This window comes from Dryobates pubescens, chromosome 3 (assembly GCF_014839835.1).
Source record: "Dryobates pubescens isolate bDryPub1 chromosome 3, bDryPub1.pri, whole genome shotgun sequence".
Classification (NCBI taxonomy): Eukaryota; Metazoa; Chordata; class Aves; order Piciformes; family Picidae; genus Dryobates; species Dryobates pubescens.
This window is the reverse complement of record NC_071614.1, coordinates 22,100,676-22,117,359: the sequence shown is the minus strand read 5'-3', so window position 1 is coordinate 22,117,359 and position 16,684 is coordinate 22,100,676. Positions and strand designations below refer to the sequence as shown.

The window sequence follows — 16,684 nt, the reverse complement described above, 5'->3', positions numbered from 1 at the left end:
GCGGCAGCATGCCCCGGGCCGGTGCGGTGCAGCACAGCACAACCCAACGGGAGCGGCAAGGCCGGGGGCGTGCATTTAAAGGCAGCCGCAGAGCCAATGCGCAGGAAGGGGCCGAGCATGTGGGGAGGTTGTTTACACCAGCCCGGCCCCGGGAGCTTTAACCCGGCCGGCGGCGAGGCGCGGAGCGCGGATCCCTAGGCGCTGTAAGTAGTGGGGCGGCGATGCCGGGTATTCCCCTCCCGGCTTTCCTCCCTGGCTGGGAAAAGACGGAAAAATAAAAGGGGGGACACAAACAAAAGCTTCAAAACGGTCATTGTAAAAAAACCGCGCGCGCGGGAGCGGCGGTTCCCGCTCGGCCGGGCCCGGCCGCGCCTCCCGGGGCCCGGCTCCGCCCCGCCCCGCCCCGCCCGGCGGGGCTCCAGCCCGGGGCCGCCGTGTACGTGAGCCGGCCGCGGCGGGGACGGGAATTTCAAAACAAGCTGCGGCGGGGGAGGAGGGCGGGGGAAGGCGGGAGCCGCGCCGGAGGTAAGCGCCGAGCTGCGCCGGGCCCGCTCTTTTCGCCGTCCAACCCCTCTCCTTCCCCGGGAGCTTAGCCGGCTCTGCCACCCTCGGACTTGCCCTCCTCCGGGTCTCTGCCGCCCACTGGTACGCTCGGTCCCCTCCCCAAGTCCTGCCGTTTCCACGGTCCCCCAGTGCATGCTGCCCACCTCGGGGCCTGCCTGGCGCGTGTACCCACCCCCGGCCTGCCCGGTGCGTGCACGTCCGTGCTCAGAATCTGTGTCCCGTCCTGCCGCTCTCCGCCCGGTAGGCGACCAGGCCTTTGGCCCTCTCTGGTGCATGCCGTCCCCGGGGCCTGTTCGTTGTGTGTGCCCCCCCGCCCCCCCTCCGCCAGTGCAAGCTTAGCCCCTGCCCGGTGCACACAAGCCCCCGGTGCGTGCCCGCCCAGGGGCCTTTTTGGTGCGTGCACATCCCTGCTCGGTATCTGTGTCCCCGGTGCTTGCATGCCCCTGCCCCGTGTGTGTGTCCCGTATTCCCCCGGCCGGTGCATTTTTCCCCCCACCCCCGGCGTGTGCCGCCGACTCCTTTGCAGGTCCTCCTCCTTCCCGTGCCTGTCCCGCCCAATCGAGGCCTATGCCCGTTGCATCTCCCCGGGTGTATGCGTGTGTTGTCCTCCCCTCCCCCTGCATGTTGCCCGCCCCGCTCACACGTGCCCTGCCCGGTGCCGCCCTCCACGGCAGGCCCGGGCACCCTCCTCCTCCCATGCCTCCGGCTTTGCCATCTTCCCCAGGTGCCCTCCCAGCCCTGCACACACGGGTGCACACGCACACGCGTGCACACACACACACATGCCTTGCATGCCGTGCACGCCCTGTCTCCCGCTGCACGCTCGTCCCGCTTGCCCGCACCGTGGCTTCAAGTCACGCTCCGCCGGCACCGCTCCCAGAAATCGGCCAACTCCCGCCCTTTTCCTTCCTGACTGCCCTCGCCGGCGGCAGGCACCGGCCCCCCGATGCCTGGGAAACGTCTCTGCCCGCACTGACACTCCTGCCCGTGCCATAAAATGCGTTTTTAGGCAGGCGAACCACTTCCCGAAGTGTGTTCCTCCAGAACCAACTGGCAGCCGGTGTGGGTGAGGGTCGAGGAGCCCTTCCCGGCGCTGCCGGCAGGAGCATGGCGCGGCCCCGCGGTGACACGTCCGCGGGAGTAACCCAAACTCATATGAGCATCGCGGTGGGTGGGATTAGAGGAATCTCTTCGGGGAAGCACCCGGTTTGTGTTGTGGTCCGTGAGGGGTTGTTAGGTCGTGGTGGGTTTGACTCCGTCCTGGGGTGGTAGATCTTTTTTTGCTGCTTTATTAAAGGGCGAAACTTTGCAAACTGCTCTGTGCGAGTATCTTGTTTCCCTCCCGATCACGTGTGCCGACAGTGCGGTTTGTAAAGGGGCTTTGGGATGTTTTGGGATAAGAAAAGGGCTTCTTGGAAATGACGGGCTGGGGAAGAAGTGGGGGGAAAAGTGGTTTATTATCAGTTACTGCAGCGTTTGGGGTCTCATAGAGTGGACTTTGCAGTTCGGGTTGCTAACGCGTGGCATAGTGCTGTCTGTGTCAGGAGTCAGGCTGGGTGTAAGAGAACCTCCTGGCATTTATTCTCCCCAAAATGGGGAAAAAACACGGTGTGCTGTAATTGCACATTCTCTGGGGAGAGGGATTGTACTGGGGGTCCTGGTTTGTGCAGCACCGTGGGTGCAGGAGCTGCCTTTCTTTCAGCAAACTCCAGAAAAACAGCATCCGGAGTGAGTTTTGTCGTGACCCCCCAGCCTTGCCTGGTTGCTAAACAAAGTGTTCCTCATTTCCCATCTTTCCCAAAACCTCCACCCGGCCCTCGCTCTGCTGGCAGCAGTAGCAGTGCCGGCAGGCACAAGGGCTGACGGGGCTTTTTCTTTCCCCGGCGAGAGCTGGAAAAACGCCGTCCAAAATACACGCCCGGCATTGAAGGAAGGAATAATTTGGGATCTGTGCCGGCTCTGACCCCTGCAGCTCGTGATTGCTAACAGCTGGGAGGGCTCCGGGCGGCATCGTGGCCTCCCAGCACCGCCTGCGCTGCTGACGCCCTCCCGGCTCTTGCTCCTCTTGCTTTGTGTTTTGGGGCATGGGGTGGAGGGGAAAGGATTTTGGTGTGTCTCCCTTGGCCATGGGCTGAGTGCCGAAATGGGATGCACCATTTAAAGGTCTTCTGGCAGCAGATGTGACTCCAAAAAATGGCTTTTGGGAGGGTTTTCCTTCCCCCAGTTGCAATCATGCATCTCTCCTTCTTCCCACTCCTTCCCCAAACCAGAGAGGGAAAGAAAGGGAAGGCAAAAATGAACCGTGAAGGAAATAAGAAACAACCTCCCACCTTTGGCAGTGCCCTCTGCACCTGGCCACCAGCCAAGCGCTGCCTCAAAATTGGTGTGTCAGGGAGAAGGCAGAGATTCGGCAACATTTTCTATGTGGTGGCAGCACTGACATCACCACATCGAGTCCCCAAGCCTTCTGAGGAGCAGTTCCCAAATCCTAGTGCCCAGGATATCCAAGAGCAAGGTTTTAAATTGATGCAGGGGGAAATATCTGGTGCTTGATACCTGCAGTGAGGCAGAGGGGCTCTGGGATTTGAGGCAAGCTGCTGTGTCCTCCTTGCCAGCTGTTTCGGCCTCCTTTTGGGTAAGAAGTTTGCATGTGGGGTGTGTAGGAGCTTGTGGGAGCTGAGCTGCTTGGCCAGGTCACTGTGTTCATTAGAAAACATGTTGCACAGTGGGCACTGGACCATCAGTCATTGATGCCTGTACACTGCAAAGTCTGTTGTGTTCCTGAGGCAGCGTGAGATGAGAAGGAAGCCGGCGGAGCTGCGGCCTCTTTCATCCTGCTCCTGAGGGAAGGTGGTGACAACAGTGGAGTCCCTGTGTGCAGTGGGACAAGGCAGCTCTGGTTGTGAGGTGCTTTCCCCAGAACACCTCTGTCCTACTCTTCCTGCTCTGTTCTTTCTGGCTCCTAAAGAGCTGTTAATTTTCTACTTGGGGCCGGCAGGATTTCGGGGGAGGACAAAGTGAGCTGAGCACGTACAGTTATTCATAAAACCGCTTGTAAATCTTGGCCGTCCTTTGAAGCAGGACAAGGTCTGGAGTAACCCTTCCTGCCATGAGGGGAGCTTGAGAGGAGCAGCAAGCTCTTTTTCCCTTCTTCAGGAAAGTTTTCTCATCCCAGGTAGTTAAGTCAGATGTCAGAAGAATATATTTGATCTCCCATGGCAATACTGCTTCATGACAGAGAACTGAGCATCTCTTGCTGCTCTAAGGAGGCAAGGTTCTGGGCACAAGCACTTGGTGTTTTGGAGTTAATTAGCAGCAGCCCCTTGGACTGGGATTCTCCATGGCCTAAGTTATGTTCCAACCCAGACGCTCAACAGACACCCACAGCACCCAGCTGATTGGGTGGCACATTTAGAGTGACAGAGGTGACAGGTTTGGTGATGCGAAAGTACATGGATTTTTCAGTGCACCCCGTCCCACGACAGGAGGCTTCTCCAAGCCTTTTGCCTCATCTGAAGCCCAGCTACCATCATTCTTCAGCCTTGCTGCAGTGTGCACTCTCGCTTCCCACGCTCCTCGGAGAGGATATTGAAGCAGAGATGTGAGGAGAATGGGATGGAGGAGGACAGTGCTGGAGCTGTCAGATTTATCAGGATGGATACATCATCTGTCCCCATGCCTGGGTGTCCTTTGCTTTTAAGGAAACCTGCAAACGCTTTTTCATTTTTTAAAAGCAGGAAAATGTACCAATCCAAAGGCATGAGGCTTTGGATATAGCAGAGCCATACCAACATGAGAAAAACATATGTCAGGATAAGGAAACTGTTTTGGTGGGCAAAAATAGGTTAAAGATAGAGTTTAGGATAAAAATGCTCCAAATTCTTACTCTTCCAACAAAGCAGTGTAGGTGGATGCTCCCAGTTTTGTTGCCAGCTCAACCCTTATCTGCAAGCTTGGGGAAACCTCTCCTAAAAGTATGAGAGCTCCCAGAAAAGAGGAGCAGCTGGGGTCTTATCTGGGATGAGGTGCTGACTTTGGCTGCCCAAGAGTTTTCCTCCCCTGATGGGGCACAAGCAGGGGAATTGCCAGACTACGCTGGGCACGGGCCCAAGTCTGGAGGTCAAGGTTGAAGAGTGCTGATGGCAGGTTCCAGTGTGACAGGCAGCATTCAGCTGCAGTGGCCTCGGGAGCATGCACTGGTGGCAGCTCAAGAGCGGGACATGGGCAAGGGGCTGTCCTGGCTGCATCTGTGGGGTTTCCATTGGGCTGGATCTCTTTTTTTTTCCCCCACAGAGGTTCAGAAGTGACCATAAAGACAAGAGCTGTCAGGGTTGGGGAGCTCAGACACCCCACTGTCCTCATGTCCCCAAGGGGTCTTGGCACCTGGAGATGCTGGAGCAGTGTAAGCTGTTTTCTCAGCTCCCAGAGTGGTGGGGCAGGGAAGACACTGTTTGCACGTCGTGGTTCTGTGCCAAAGGTAACATCCCCATGTCTGTCTCCTCTGCAGCGTGTCCAAGATGGCGAGCATGCTGTCCAGGCGTCTGGGGAAGCGCTCTCTGCTTGGCACCCGTGTCTCTGCCCCTGGCGCCTTGGCTGATGGGGTGCTGGTGGCCACCCACGTCCCTGGCTTGCAGACTGACCTTGGCCAGGCACCTGCCCACACGGTGCTGCAAGAGGACGGATCCTGTGTGCCGACAGTGGAGGAGAGCAACCAGGTGCCCAGGTTGCCCGGCCACCGGCAGCCCTGTGCTGGGCAGCAAGTACGTAAGGAGGCTTTCAGTGTCCTTGGCTAGTGGGGGATAAAACTCCTGGAGCTCTCCCAATGTAAGGAGTTCTGTAATTAGTAATGGATGTTAATGAGTGTTGGTGTTAGTGCACTTGACCCCGTGCCTGTTGGGTTTGGACCATATCAGCTGAAGTGAAGAGCCATCTCCAGGATATGTCTCAAGTTCTAGCCAAAAGTGGGTGACCAGGGAAGACATTAAGAAGGCCTGATACTTCCTTTCAGTGTTCTCCAACTGTCTGGGGCTCAGGGAGATGGTTCTCTCTACATTTAGTGACTCCCAGTGGTCTTCTCTTCTGTGAACTTGTCCTAACTTTTCATAACCCAAGTTTACTTCTGAAGGGCAGTGGCAAGGAGCTCCCAGATTTGCCATGGTGGCCACAAGCCTCGTGGCTGAGGCTTCAGAGCTCTAGTCTATTACAGCTGAGGATCTGTGGTACAGATATATGTGGTGGAGAAGTTCTTAGAGATGGGTGAGATGCAATGGCTTCATCTAGAAAAGACATCTAATCTGCTGATGCTCGGGAGGGCCATGCTTTGGTTGGGATGTTGTCTGCAGCAGGAAACAGGGTTCCCATTAGTGCCTGGCCAGCGCTGTCTGAGGGGAGCTGTGAGCTGCTAACATAGAGTCTGTTTCTTGGCTGCTACCTGCAGAACTGTAAAACCTTTTCTGGAGAGAGAGCTTGTCAAATGGCTTGTAAATAAAGGCCCTGTTTGGTTTTTCTGGCTCCTCCTGCCCCATGTTCATTAACCACAGGACAGTGAGAGTTGTTTTCTTCTAAGTGCTCCACTGAGGAGGATTTTTCTTGCTTCTTTGCTTCTGGGAACAGCATAAAACCAGTCATGGGATGGCTTCACCTCCCAGCAACAGCTGGTGGCTGTGCAAAGCTTGAGGAGATGTTGGCTTCTTGTGCTGTGTGCAGTCTTAGGGATGGCATGTGTGGTTCTTGCTCCTTGTTTTCTGCACATAGAGCCAGAGTCTTCTGTGTCCTGATCCTTGCACTGATCCCCATAGCCCTGGTCCCAGCATGGGTGGCTTTTTCCCCCCTGGTGTTTCTGCTGGAGGTCTCACCTGAGATGGTCTGGCAGGCTCCTCCCCACTCAGGCTATGGATGTGTCCATCCCATAGTGTCTTCTTGGTGTGCCACCTGTGATGATTCTGTGAAGAGATGTTCCTGTTCCTATAAATAGCCAGAGACACATGTAGTGTCTTTTGACACAGATACCTTTCCATTAACAGAAATAGTCTTACAGGTGGTAGTGATGGAAAACTGCCTATCAGAAGTAGTTTGGGACTCTGAAACAGGAGGTGAAGTTTGCAGAGCCTAAAGGAGCTGGGGCTGTAGGAACCAAGATGTGAATTTGGGGCCACTTCACCCAGCAAACCTCCTTTCCCCATCTAGCTTTAGATGCTGTTACCTACCTGCTTTGCCAGAGTGTGAAGTAATTGTGGGAGACCTTGCAGCAGGATGGTGTGAGAACAAAGCCAAAGCAGTTAAAGTCATTGGAGAAAAGTCCACCCATACTAACAACACTCAGAGAGGCAGCTGATAACAGCTCAGGAAATCCCTCAGCTTGGCATTGCTTGAGTCAGGGAGCTTGGTGGGGCGGGGTTAGAACAAACTCCAGACACCCCTTTGGTTTGCTGTAACAGCAGTTTGAAGTCCAAACCCTTCAGGACAGGCTCTGCCCTCGTCCTAAAGCTGTCTGTAGCCCCATGAGTGGCGCTGACAAACTGTCCTTCGTGTCGTTTTCAGGTCCTCCTTACCTACAGTGGGCAGGAGTGTGCCGGCCTCGTGGAGCAGCACAGCCAGCTGAGTGACAAGGTGAAGGTGCTGCTGCCAGAGCAGGGCTTGCAGACATGCTGGAGGGTGCAGGACGTGCGGCTGGCCCCGCTGCAGCCCCCTGCCCTGCCTGCAGCCAGTGCTCCCAGCGCTGCAGAGGTGCTGCAGAGATCTGTGTCCAGCAGCATCGATGTACCCAAGAGGTTTGTGTCTTTGGCTGCTGGTAGCTCACTCAGGTGGGAGAGGGGATCTTGGTGACACCAGAGGTGCTCCCTCTTTGTCTTAAATAAACAGAGAGCACAGTGATGCTCACAGTGATGCTGGGGATGTATTTGCCTTCCCAGCATGGGATTAACCACAGGATGGTTAAATTTAGGATTAAGGGGATTTAGCTCTTTTTTTCCTTTTTTTTTTTTTCCCTTTTTTCTCCAAATGGGGAGAAAACATCCTTCCCAGTGACTGCAAAATGACTCGGAGTTTAGGGACTGGGGAGGGTGAACCTTTGCTGCTGCTGCAGATTCTGGTGACCTTTGGGTGCCTGCTGGCTCCCCACGTTGTTTCTTTGATTTTTTTTTCTCAGAGTGCTTTTACATCTTTCCCTCACAATGCAGGAAAGCTGATGCTGCTGTGGAGATGGATGAGATGGTGGCAGCCATGGTGCTGACGAGCCTCTCCTGCAGCCCCGTGGTGCAGAGCCCTCCCGCTGGCGAGAGCGGCATCCCCCGTGAGTGTGCACTCAAAATATTTTTCACCTGCATGTGTTAAAAAATCATCTGGAACAAAATGAGATGTGGAGAGATGTGCTGTGCCCCAGGGATCTTGGGGCAGGGGTCCTTACTTGCTGCAGAGGTGCATTGCTGGGTGCCAAATGGCTGTCGAGACTGTTGGAAGTTAGGGAGGCTCTACAGAGGGACCTGTCCATGCTGGATTGATGGGCTAAGACTCAACAGGGCTAAGTGCCAGGTGCTGCCCTTGCATCACAACAATCCCTTGCATTCTCCAGGCTTGGGGAAGAGTGGCTGGAAACTGGCCTCAGGGTGCTGGTAGGCAGCTGGCTGAATGTGAGCTAGCAGTGTGCCCAAGTGGCCAAGAAGGCCCCACAGCATCCTAGCTTGGATCAGCAATAGTGTGGCCAGCAGGACTAGGGCAGGGATTGTTCCCCTGTGCTGGGCACTGATGAGGCTGCACCTCAAATCCTGTGTTGAGTTTTGGACCCTTCACAATAGTAAGGACATTGAGGGGCCAGAGCCTGTCCAAAGAAGGGCAACAAAGCTGGTGAAGGGTCTAGAGCACAAGTCTTGTGAGGAGCAGCTGAGGGACCTGGAGTTGTTTAGCCTGGAGAAAAGGAGACTCAGGGGAGACCTCAATGCTCTCTACAGCTCCCTGAAAGGAGGTTGTAGCAAAATGGGTGTTGGTTTCTTCTCCCAAGGAACAAACAACAGGACAAGAAGAAACAGCCACAAATTGTGCCAGGAAGGTTTAGGGTGGACATGAGAAACTTCTCTATGGAAAGGGTTGTCAAGCCCTGGAATGGGCTGCTCAGGGGAGTAGTGAAATTGCCATCCCTTGAGGTATTTTTTCACAGACTTGTAGGTGTGGCTTTGAGGGACGTGGTTTGTTGGTGCACTTGTCAGTGCTGGGTTAACAGATGCATTCAATGATCTTGGAGGTCTTTTGCAACCGTAATGATACTGCGATTTCAAGGCAGGGGCCACGCTGGGCTGGAGGTCACCAGGAAGCAGCACCAGGGGCAGCCATGGGTCCCTAGCGCTGGTTGGGACTGAGCAAGCCAAGACACCTCTGGCAGCCTGGTGGGGGAGCCCTGCACTCTGAAAGCCGTCCCAGGGGGATGGGGAGCCCCACGCAGGAGTGCCGGGCTGGGGAGCACCACCCGGTCGCTCCTTTTTTTAGAGGCAGTCTCATTCCCGAGGAGTCAAAGCAGTCGGAGGGATAAAAATAGGCGCCCAGAGCCGTGGGAAATGTGTGTGCCTGGTGCCGGCTGTGCCCATGGGGCTGCGCTGGTGCCAAGGAAGATGAGGAGGGGAGAAAAAGGAGTAAATGGCCAATAGCTGGGAGCTGGTGCTGAGCAGGGGTGCAAACACTGCGTGTGCTGAGCTTTTAGGAAAATAAACCAAGAGCCAAACTGTTGTTGGGGCTCTGTTGGTCTCTGCCCTGTGGGGGTTGGTTTGACCCCGGGGTGATGGTGGCAGTGTGTGTCCCCTACCCACAGCCTCACGGACAGCCTGCGATCCCTGGAAGGAGAGTGGTGACGTCTCAGACAGTGGCAGCAGCACTACCAGCGGGCACTGGAGTGGGGGCAGTGACATCTCCACCCCTTCTCCCCCGCATCCTGCCGGCAGCCCCAAATACACCAGCGAGGCCCTGAGCTCTCCCCAGGCTGACGATGGCTTTGAGACCGACTCCGACCCTTTTCTCCTCGATGAACCCGCCCCACGCAAGAGAAAGGTACTGCTGCCTCGGGGTGGGGCTTCCCCAGCACCCCCAGCTGCGCTGGCATCCCGTGGAGGGCACGCTGCCACCGCGCAGGGGGTGACATAGGCTGTCTCTCTGCCAGAACTCGGTGAAGGTGATGTACAAGTGCCTGTGGCCGAGCTGTGGCAAGGTCCTGCGCTCCATCGTTGGCATCAAGCGGCACGTCAAGACTCAGCACCTTGGGTAAAGCAAAGATAACATCTCAATCCCTTCCTAACCACCAAAGCTGCATGCCCTGCCACTGTGTCATTCAGAGTTCCTGCAGCTAGTATCTGACTCTGGTCTCTGTGGACTGACCTTGATAGTTCTCAGCCAAGCAATCTGTGGCTCTGATTCCACTGTTGTATGTGTCCCTGCCTTAAGGGAGTCCAGGGCCCTCCAAGAGGCACTGGGGCCCTGTTTGGGCTTCAGGACTGCCCAGCTCTGTCCATCTCAGCTGTATATCTTGCACTGGGAAGAGTTCAAATTACACATGACCCCTGGACTCCTGTGCAGAGACAGAAAAGCCCAGCTAGGTTTCATGAGGCCTGGCAACATGAACGCCATGCCCAGTGTGGCTGTGCCTGGCTGCTGGGGCTCACACAGGCACCCATGTTCCACCCTGGCAGTGGCCACCCCTTTGTTTTCTCCTAATCTGCTGTGAATTCTCCCCAAAATACAAAGCAGTGAGGGTGTGGGGATCACCTTTGCTGTGCTCTCTTCCTCTGGCCCCACTGCATTGCTCACCCCAACCTCAGTTTTCACATGCTTTTGTCCATGTTTTCTGGTGTGTGTTCTTCTCCTTTAAAACAGTCATGCTCTGGGAGAGGTGAGAAAAGGAGGCTGTGGTGCAATGGGCAGTGCTGGACTGCCATCCAGTGTCAGATTAAGGCATTGGGAAAGAACGTCAGGGACTGTTTCCTGCTGGGTGAACCGGGGCTTCAGTCATAGGGGACTTTTAAGTGGTGCCTGGTCAGCATGCCAGTGTTTCTGAAGGCCCTCAAAGAGGTCTTGGAAGTGTGAAGTGCTGCTGCAAAGGCAGTGGCTCTTGCTGATCAGAGCTGATGTCATACTTTGGAGCCTGGAAGTGGGGTTGCTCTGCCCAGGAGGACAGAGTTACTCTCTAAGGGAGTTCAGGGGCTTGTAGCCTTGGTGGGAACAAGATTTTCACTGCTCTGTGTCCCTTTCTTTCCCCAACAGGGACAGTGCAGATTCTGACCAGTGGAAGCGGGAGGAGGATTTCTACTACACTGAAGTGCAGGTGAAGGAAGAGACAGTGCCAGAGGCGGTGGCCACTGCCAGCCCCACATCTGTGTCTGCTCCCATCATCATCCAGCAAGCCCTTCCAAAGCCAGAGGCGCTACTGGTTGAGCAGCCAATGCTGGAGCCCACCCTGGCCAGCAGCACCCTGAGCCAGTCAGCACCCAGCTCCTTTTGGCACATCCAAGCTGATCATGCCTACCAGGTAAGCTGGTGTCATCTCCCAGGGCTGGGTCATCTCCTGAAATCTTGCTGAAGGGTAGGTCATGATCCTGTTTCCAAATCCCTGGTGCATGAGGGATGTATTATTCATAGGATCATAGAGTGGTTTGAGTTGGAAGAGGCCTTTTAAGATCATCAAGTCCAACTGTTAACCCAGCACTGCCAGGACACCACTAAACCATGTCCCTCAGCACCACGTCTACATGGCTTTTAAGTCCCTCCAGGGATGGGGACTCAACCACTGCCCTGGGCAGCCTGTTCCATGGGCTTGACATTCCTTTCAGGGAAGAAATGTGCCTCCTGTCCCACCTAAATCTCCCCTGGTGTAATTTGAGGCCCTTTCCTTTTGTTCTCTTATTACCTGGGAGAAGAGACTGACTCCCACCCGTTCCAGCCTCCTTTCAGGGACTGGAGAGAGCAGGAATGTCTCCCCTGAGCCTGAACAATCCCAGTTCCTTCAGCTGCTCCTCACAAGACTTGTGCTCTCTACCTTTCACCAGATTCTCTTGTTGCCCTTCCCTGGACACACTCCTGCCCCTCTATGTGCTTCTTGGAGTGATGGGTGCAAAACTTAACCCAGTATTCACTCACCAGTGCCCAGTACAAGGGGATGGAGTCCTGCTGAACACAATATTGTTGATCCAAGCCAGGATGCTGTTTGCCTTCCTGACCACCTGGGCACACTGTTGGCTCATATTCATCACAGAAAGGCTTTGATGCTGATCCCTTCCCTGGCTGCACTTCAGCCCTTGAGTGGCCAGCCTCATGTTTAGGGGCTCATGTGTTTCTGCAATGTCTGTTCCTGGGTTGGTGGGGAGTTACTGGCCTCTCTTTCCCTGCAGTCACCCTGTTCTGGTATGCAACACGCCCTTCTGCAGGCAGATAATGCTGAGTTGGAATGCAGCCTTGCCAGATCCTGCACTTCTCTGCTGCATGGGCTTTTGAGGCACAGGAAACCTGGGCACCTGGAATGGTGGCCCTGTGGGCAGCCTGGGCCAGTGGCCTTTGTCCCAGAGGCCAGTTGAGAGCTGAGTGCTATTCTGGAGCTACAGGCTACTTCAGGGAGAGGGTATATAGATCCATAGGCTGTGTTCCCATCCCAGGGAATGTACATGACCTCATCCAAGTGCAGAAAGGCTACATGAATAGGTGCAAAAATACAGACTGAGATGGTGCATGTGGTTTGGTTTTTGCAAACAAAAGCAGATGCAGGGGTGTAGAAGCTTCTGTGGCCCTGTGAAGGATGGCACAGCACATATACTGCACCCAGCAGTAGCAGGATCTGATGCTGGAGAATAGGTTGCACCAGGATGTCCATCCCACCTTCAGTGCTCCCAGTTTGTGGGAGCTCCAGGCTGGGGAGTGAATACTTTGGGGGAATGCATGGAGGGGGCCCTGAGGCTAATACTGAGCCCTGTTTTTCACCCACAGGCGTTGCCCTCAATCCAAATTCCAGTGTCCCCTCACATCTTCACCAGCATCAGCTGGGCCACTGCCACTTCGACTCTCCCATCCCTGTCACCGGTGAGTCCTGCACGTGTTTTCTCTTCATCTTTTGGGGTCCAGGCTTGAGAAGGGAGTCAAGGGCACCTTGTCTCTGCTTTCATGCTCCCTACTTTAGACATACAGTGGCTGGGAACACCTGTGGTTCCCTCTCACTGTCCCATCACAGTGTCCAAGGGAGCTGGACGGGGCTGTCCTACATGCGCTTTGACGCTCTCCCCACAGGTGCGGAGCCGGTCACTCAGCTTCAGTGAGCCCCAGCCGCCAACACCAATGCTTAAGTCCCACCTGATCGTCTCCTCACCACCCAGAGTGGCCATCAGCACCAGGTGAGGGTCCTGCTGGCCAGAGGGGAGCAGAAGTGGAGCCCAAAAGGGCTGCTGAGGTGCTGCAGAACAATGGTCAACCGTGGTTGTGGGTCCTTACCCTTAGGCACATGACCAAAGTTCTGCAATGAGTGGATGAATCGTAGAACAATGGAATTGTTCAGGTCCACAGGATGATTAAGGGACTGGAGCACTGCCTTGTGAGGAGAGGCTGAGGGACCTGGGGCTGTTTAGTCTGGAGAAGAGAAGACTGAGAGGGGATTTAATAAAAGTTTATACGTCTATGAGGGCTGGGTATCAAGAAGGAAGGGACAGGCTCTTCTCACTTGTGTCCTGTCACAGGAGAAGGGGCGGTGGATGTAAACTACAGCACAGGAGGTTCCACCTCAACATGAAGAACAACTCCTTTACTGTAAGGGTCATAGACCCCTGGAACAGGCTCCCTAGAGAGTTTGTGGAGTCTCCTTCTCTGGAGACTTTCAAGATCTGAGATTCAAGGTCATCAAGCCCAACCCAGCACTGCCAGGTCACCACTAAACCATATCTCTCAGCACCACACGTACCTGGCTTTCCAGTGCCTCCAGGGATGGTGACTCCACCTCTGCCCTGGGCAAGCCTGTTCCAGGCCTCATGTCCAACCTAAACCCCCTGGCAGTCGTTGAGACTCTTCCCTCTTGTCTCACTGCTTATTCCTTGGGAGAAGAGACCAATTCCCACCTAAGTGTGATGCCTTCCCTTCCCCTTTGTCAGGAAAGTCCGTGGTGAAGCCAAGAAGTGCCGTAAGGTGTACGGCATCGAGCACCGGGACCAGTGGTGCACGGCCTGCCGGTGGAAAAAAGCCTGCCAGCGCTTCCTGGACTGAAACAGCACTCTGCTGCCACCTCCCTCCCCTGCTTCTGCCCGGGGAGCACCAGAGGCCCTCACTGCTGCAACCAAGGACCTTGGAGGGACCTCCTGTGAGCCCAGAAGACACCTCCAGAGCTGCGTGTAAATTCCTCCTCCCGTGTGTTGTACACCTGCTGGGTTTGCTCTTTTCGTACAAACTTTTTTCCAACTTTTTGGTGGTTTTTGTGTTTTGATTTTTAAACCTGAAGAATTCTCTCCCTTTGCACGGTAAAAGGTGGGCCTGGGAGTGAAGGAAGCGGCTTCCTTTGGCTTTGAGGTGAGATTGTAGGCAATCTGGTGACCAAAGACCTTCCTGTATTTCCCAGATCAGCCCTAAAATCTCCTGAACTATCAACAGTGTGGCTGGGGTGAGACATCAAAGCAGCTCCTCTTCTCCTTTGGCTACCTAGAAGGCTCAAATCCCTTGTGCCCTTCAAGGGAGGGGATTGGTTAATAGCTTTAAATAAGCTATTAATTAATAGCTTTAAAAAGGAAAACGTTCTTTGGTTGCAGGTGTGGCAGGATCAGTTCATGCGGCAGGAGGTGGAGGTTTCTCTCCCCCTTTGCTTGTGTCCTGTCACACCAGTAACTCGAGCCTGCGTGTACCTCTGGTTTGTTCCAGCATGTCAGTTTTGAAGGTGTTTTTGGAGGGGGAAAAAAACCCACCACAAAACACTTCAATTGGGGAAACTATGGGAATTTCTGGAACAAAACCTGGTGTTCCTTCTCATTTTAGGCTTTAAGTCAACTTAGCTCCCTGAAACATCTACACATGACCCTTGCTGTGTCTTTCCAAACCAGCCTGAGCGGTTTTCTTAATTAACAATTCTGCTAGTAAAGGCAGAGGACTGGGAAGGGCTTTCCCTTGGCATCCAAGCACTTCCAATACTTGCTGCTGAATCCCATTGAGCCTGGTGGGAGTCACTTTTTGATGTGAAGTAGGTTTTTACAGATCCCAGATTTCCTGTCCCCATCATGGCTGTTCCACTTATGCCAGCACCGCTGCCAGGGTGTTGTGCTTGATGCTGAGCTACATTGCCCCCTTGGCTTTCTCCCCTCGCTGGGGCAGCAGCCATTTGGATTGGTATCATGTTTTTTTTGCTGCATTTTTGATAATCATAAGCCAGAATCCACAGCCATTGAGTTGGGAGCAATCCCTGCCCTGGATTGTTTTTAAGGACCCTGCTCCGGGACTCAGCTTCTCTTACAAGAGCAAATTAAGTGGCTTGGGGAGTCCGATATCGCTCCTGGATCATCACAAGCCCTGCTGAAGGGATCAAGTGGGCAGGCAAAGCAGGTTGAGATACATACATGTGTACTCCTGGTGCTTGTTGACATGTCTGGGTATTGTTTTTGTTGTTCATTTGTAATTTTGTACATATATAACATGGTAGTATCCCACAACCTGATCTTTATCCTGGTATCTAACCAGTGAGTGGAAAACTTAGCCGCTGGAAAGCCAGGAGCTAACATGCCTGGGCAGGATGCAACCCCTGTGGGGCTACATCTGGGCAGCTCCTGCTCCAATCCCAGGGAGGAGAAGAGATTTTGTTCTTTGAGAGATGCTCACTCCAGCTCCCATCCCTGCTGGAATGTGGGATTTGAAGCAAAATGCTGGGAGGAGCCTTTCCCCCTCCTGCAAGCATCAGAAACACTGCAGGTTCCCAGCCTGAGTGCTTAGCTGCAAAACTGACTTTCCAGGGTGCATTGCCGGTTGGTGCTCCTCATCCTCAATCTTCTTACCAGGGAATTATGAGGTGGGGTTGCTACTTTACTCAAAAATAGGTCCTTTGTTTGTTGTTGGTTTTTTCCCTAGAGAAAACAGCCCCCAGGCCTTTGCTGCTGTCTGACTTACAGTGTTTGAACAGCCAAGCTGGTGTCACCCATCCTGCGTCGCCTCGTAGAGCTTGGCCTGTTTATCTTTTTGGGATGTTGGAGGAATGTGGGACTAAGCTTTGGGAAGTCCCACACAGGGACATTTTCCCACTGTGTTTTAAAAACAGGACTCAGAGCAGTGCTCAGACCATGGAAGGAGAGAAGAAAGGAAAAGTAGTGAATTTCTGGTTTCCTCAGACCTTGTGCCTTTGTCCCCACAGCTCAGAGAGACCTGGAGATTTTCCTTCTTGCTTTTTATGCCCTTTCTGCCTCAAACAACATCAGGCAGAGCTGGATCTGCTCTGGCACTGCCTGGACGTGGCTCAGCTCCTGCTGCTCCCAGCTCAACCACTCAGGAAAAATTGAACCAAGCCATCAGGATGCAGCATCACCCCAGGGGGATTGTCCCTCCTGAAATCAGGGTGCAGCATCAGGCAGCTCCTGGCCTCAGAGATCAGGTGTTTGTTTTTTTTCACTGGTGGGAGCTTGCATAGCCAATAACCTTTTGCTTTTTGGTTATAAAAGATATCAAAGAGAAGAGAAGTCTTTGGAGCAAGCCTGCAGCATCCCCCCCATACACGAATCAGGGAGAATGCTGCCCCCCAGCCGCCCTGCGCCCTTGCTGTGCTTCCTCCTCCCGAGCATGCAGCACTTCAAGCCAGAGCTGGTGGGGATTACCTCACCTTGGAATATTTTACACCAGCCCTGGGTCCTGTTCCTTAGGCACTGACTTCAAATTGTCCTTGTGCTTGTGTCTCCTCTCTGTCCTTTTTTAACATTTAATGGAGAAACTAGTGCAGGGTGTGTTGATAATTTTTCTTTGGGGGGGGAGGGGGGGAGTGTCTGGGAAGTTTTTTCCCTTCAATTTGGGAGTATTTTGATGACTTTTTAAAACATTTTTAAAAGAGGGAAAAAAACACCAACCTTTTTATTTTTGCAGAAATACCAGCATGTTTCCAGCATATCTAGCCAGTTGGTTGGCACTGGATATTTTTTTTTGGTCCTATTAT

At 54.0% G+C, this 16,684-nt stretch overlaps 1 protein-coding gene across 1 annotated transcript; it reads left to right on the top strand.

Moving 5' to 3' along the window:
• The first annotated feature begins 442 nt into the window (after positions 1 to 442).
• On the top strand, positions 443 to 14,432 carry ZNF395 (zinc finger protein 395). The gene is made up of 10 exons (XM_054179757.1): positions 443 to 525; positions 5,072 to 5,324; positions 7,105 to 7,334; positions 7,743 to 7,855; positions 9,362 to 9,597; positions 9,707 to 9,807; positions 10,804 to 11,068; positions 12,517 to 12,609; positions 12,814 to 12,917; positions 13,665 to 14,432. The coding sequence occupies exons 2-10, from the start codon at positions 5,082 to 5,084 to the stop codon at positions 13,774 to 13,776; spliced, it is 1,497 nt and encodes a 498-aa protein (XP_054035732.1). The 5' UTR covers positions 443 to 525; positions 5,072 to 5,081; the 3' UTR covers positions 13,777 to 14,432.
• The last annotated feature ends 2,252 nt before the right edge of the window (positions 14,433 to 16,684 follow it).

What these genes read in the sequence shown, in the direction of transcription:
- ZNF395 (XM_054179757.1), top strand. Translation starts at nt 5,082, where the DNA reads ATGGCGAGCATGCTGTCCAGGCGTCTGGGGAAGCGCTCTCTGCTTGGC. An exon ending in TGGCGAGAGCGGCATCCCCC is followed by an intron (nt 7,856 to 9,361) that starts GTGAGTGTGCAC and finishes CCCTACCCACAG; the next exon opens with CCTCACGGACAGCCTGCGAT. An exon ending in CCGCCCCACGCAAGAGAAAG is followed by an intron (nt 9,598 to 9,706) that starts GTACTGCTGCCT and finishes TCTCTCTGCCAG; the next exon opens with AACTCGGTGAAGGTGATGTA.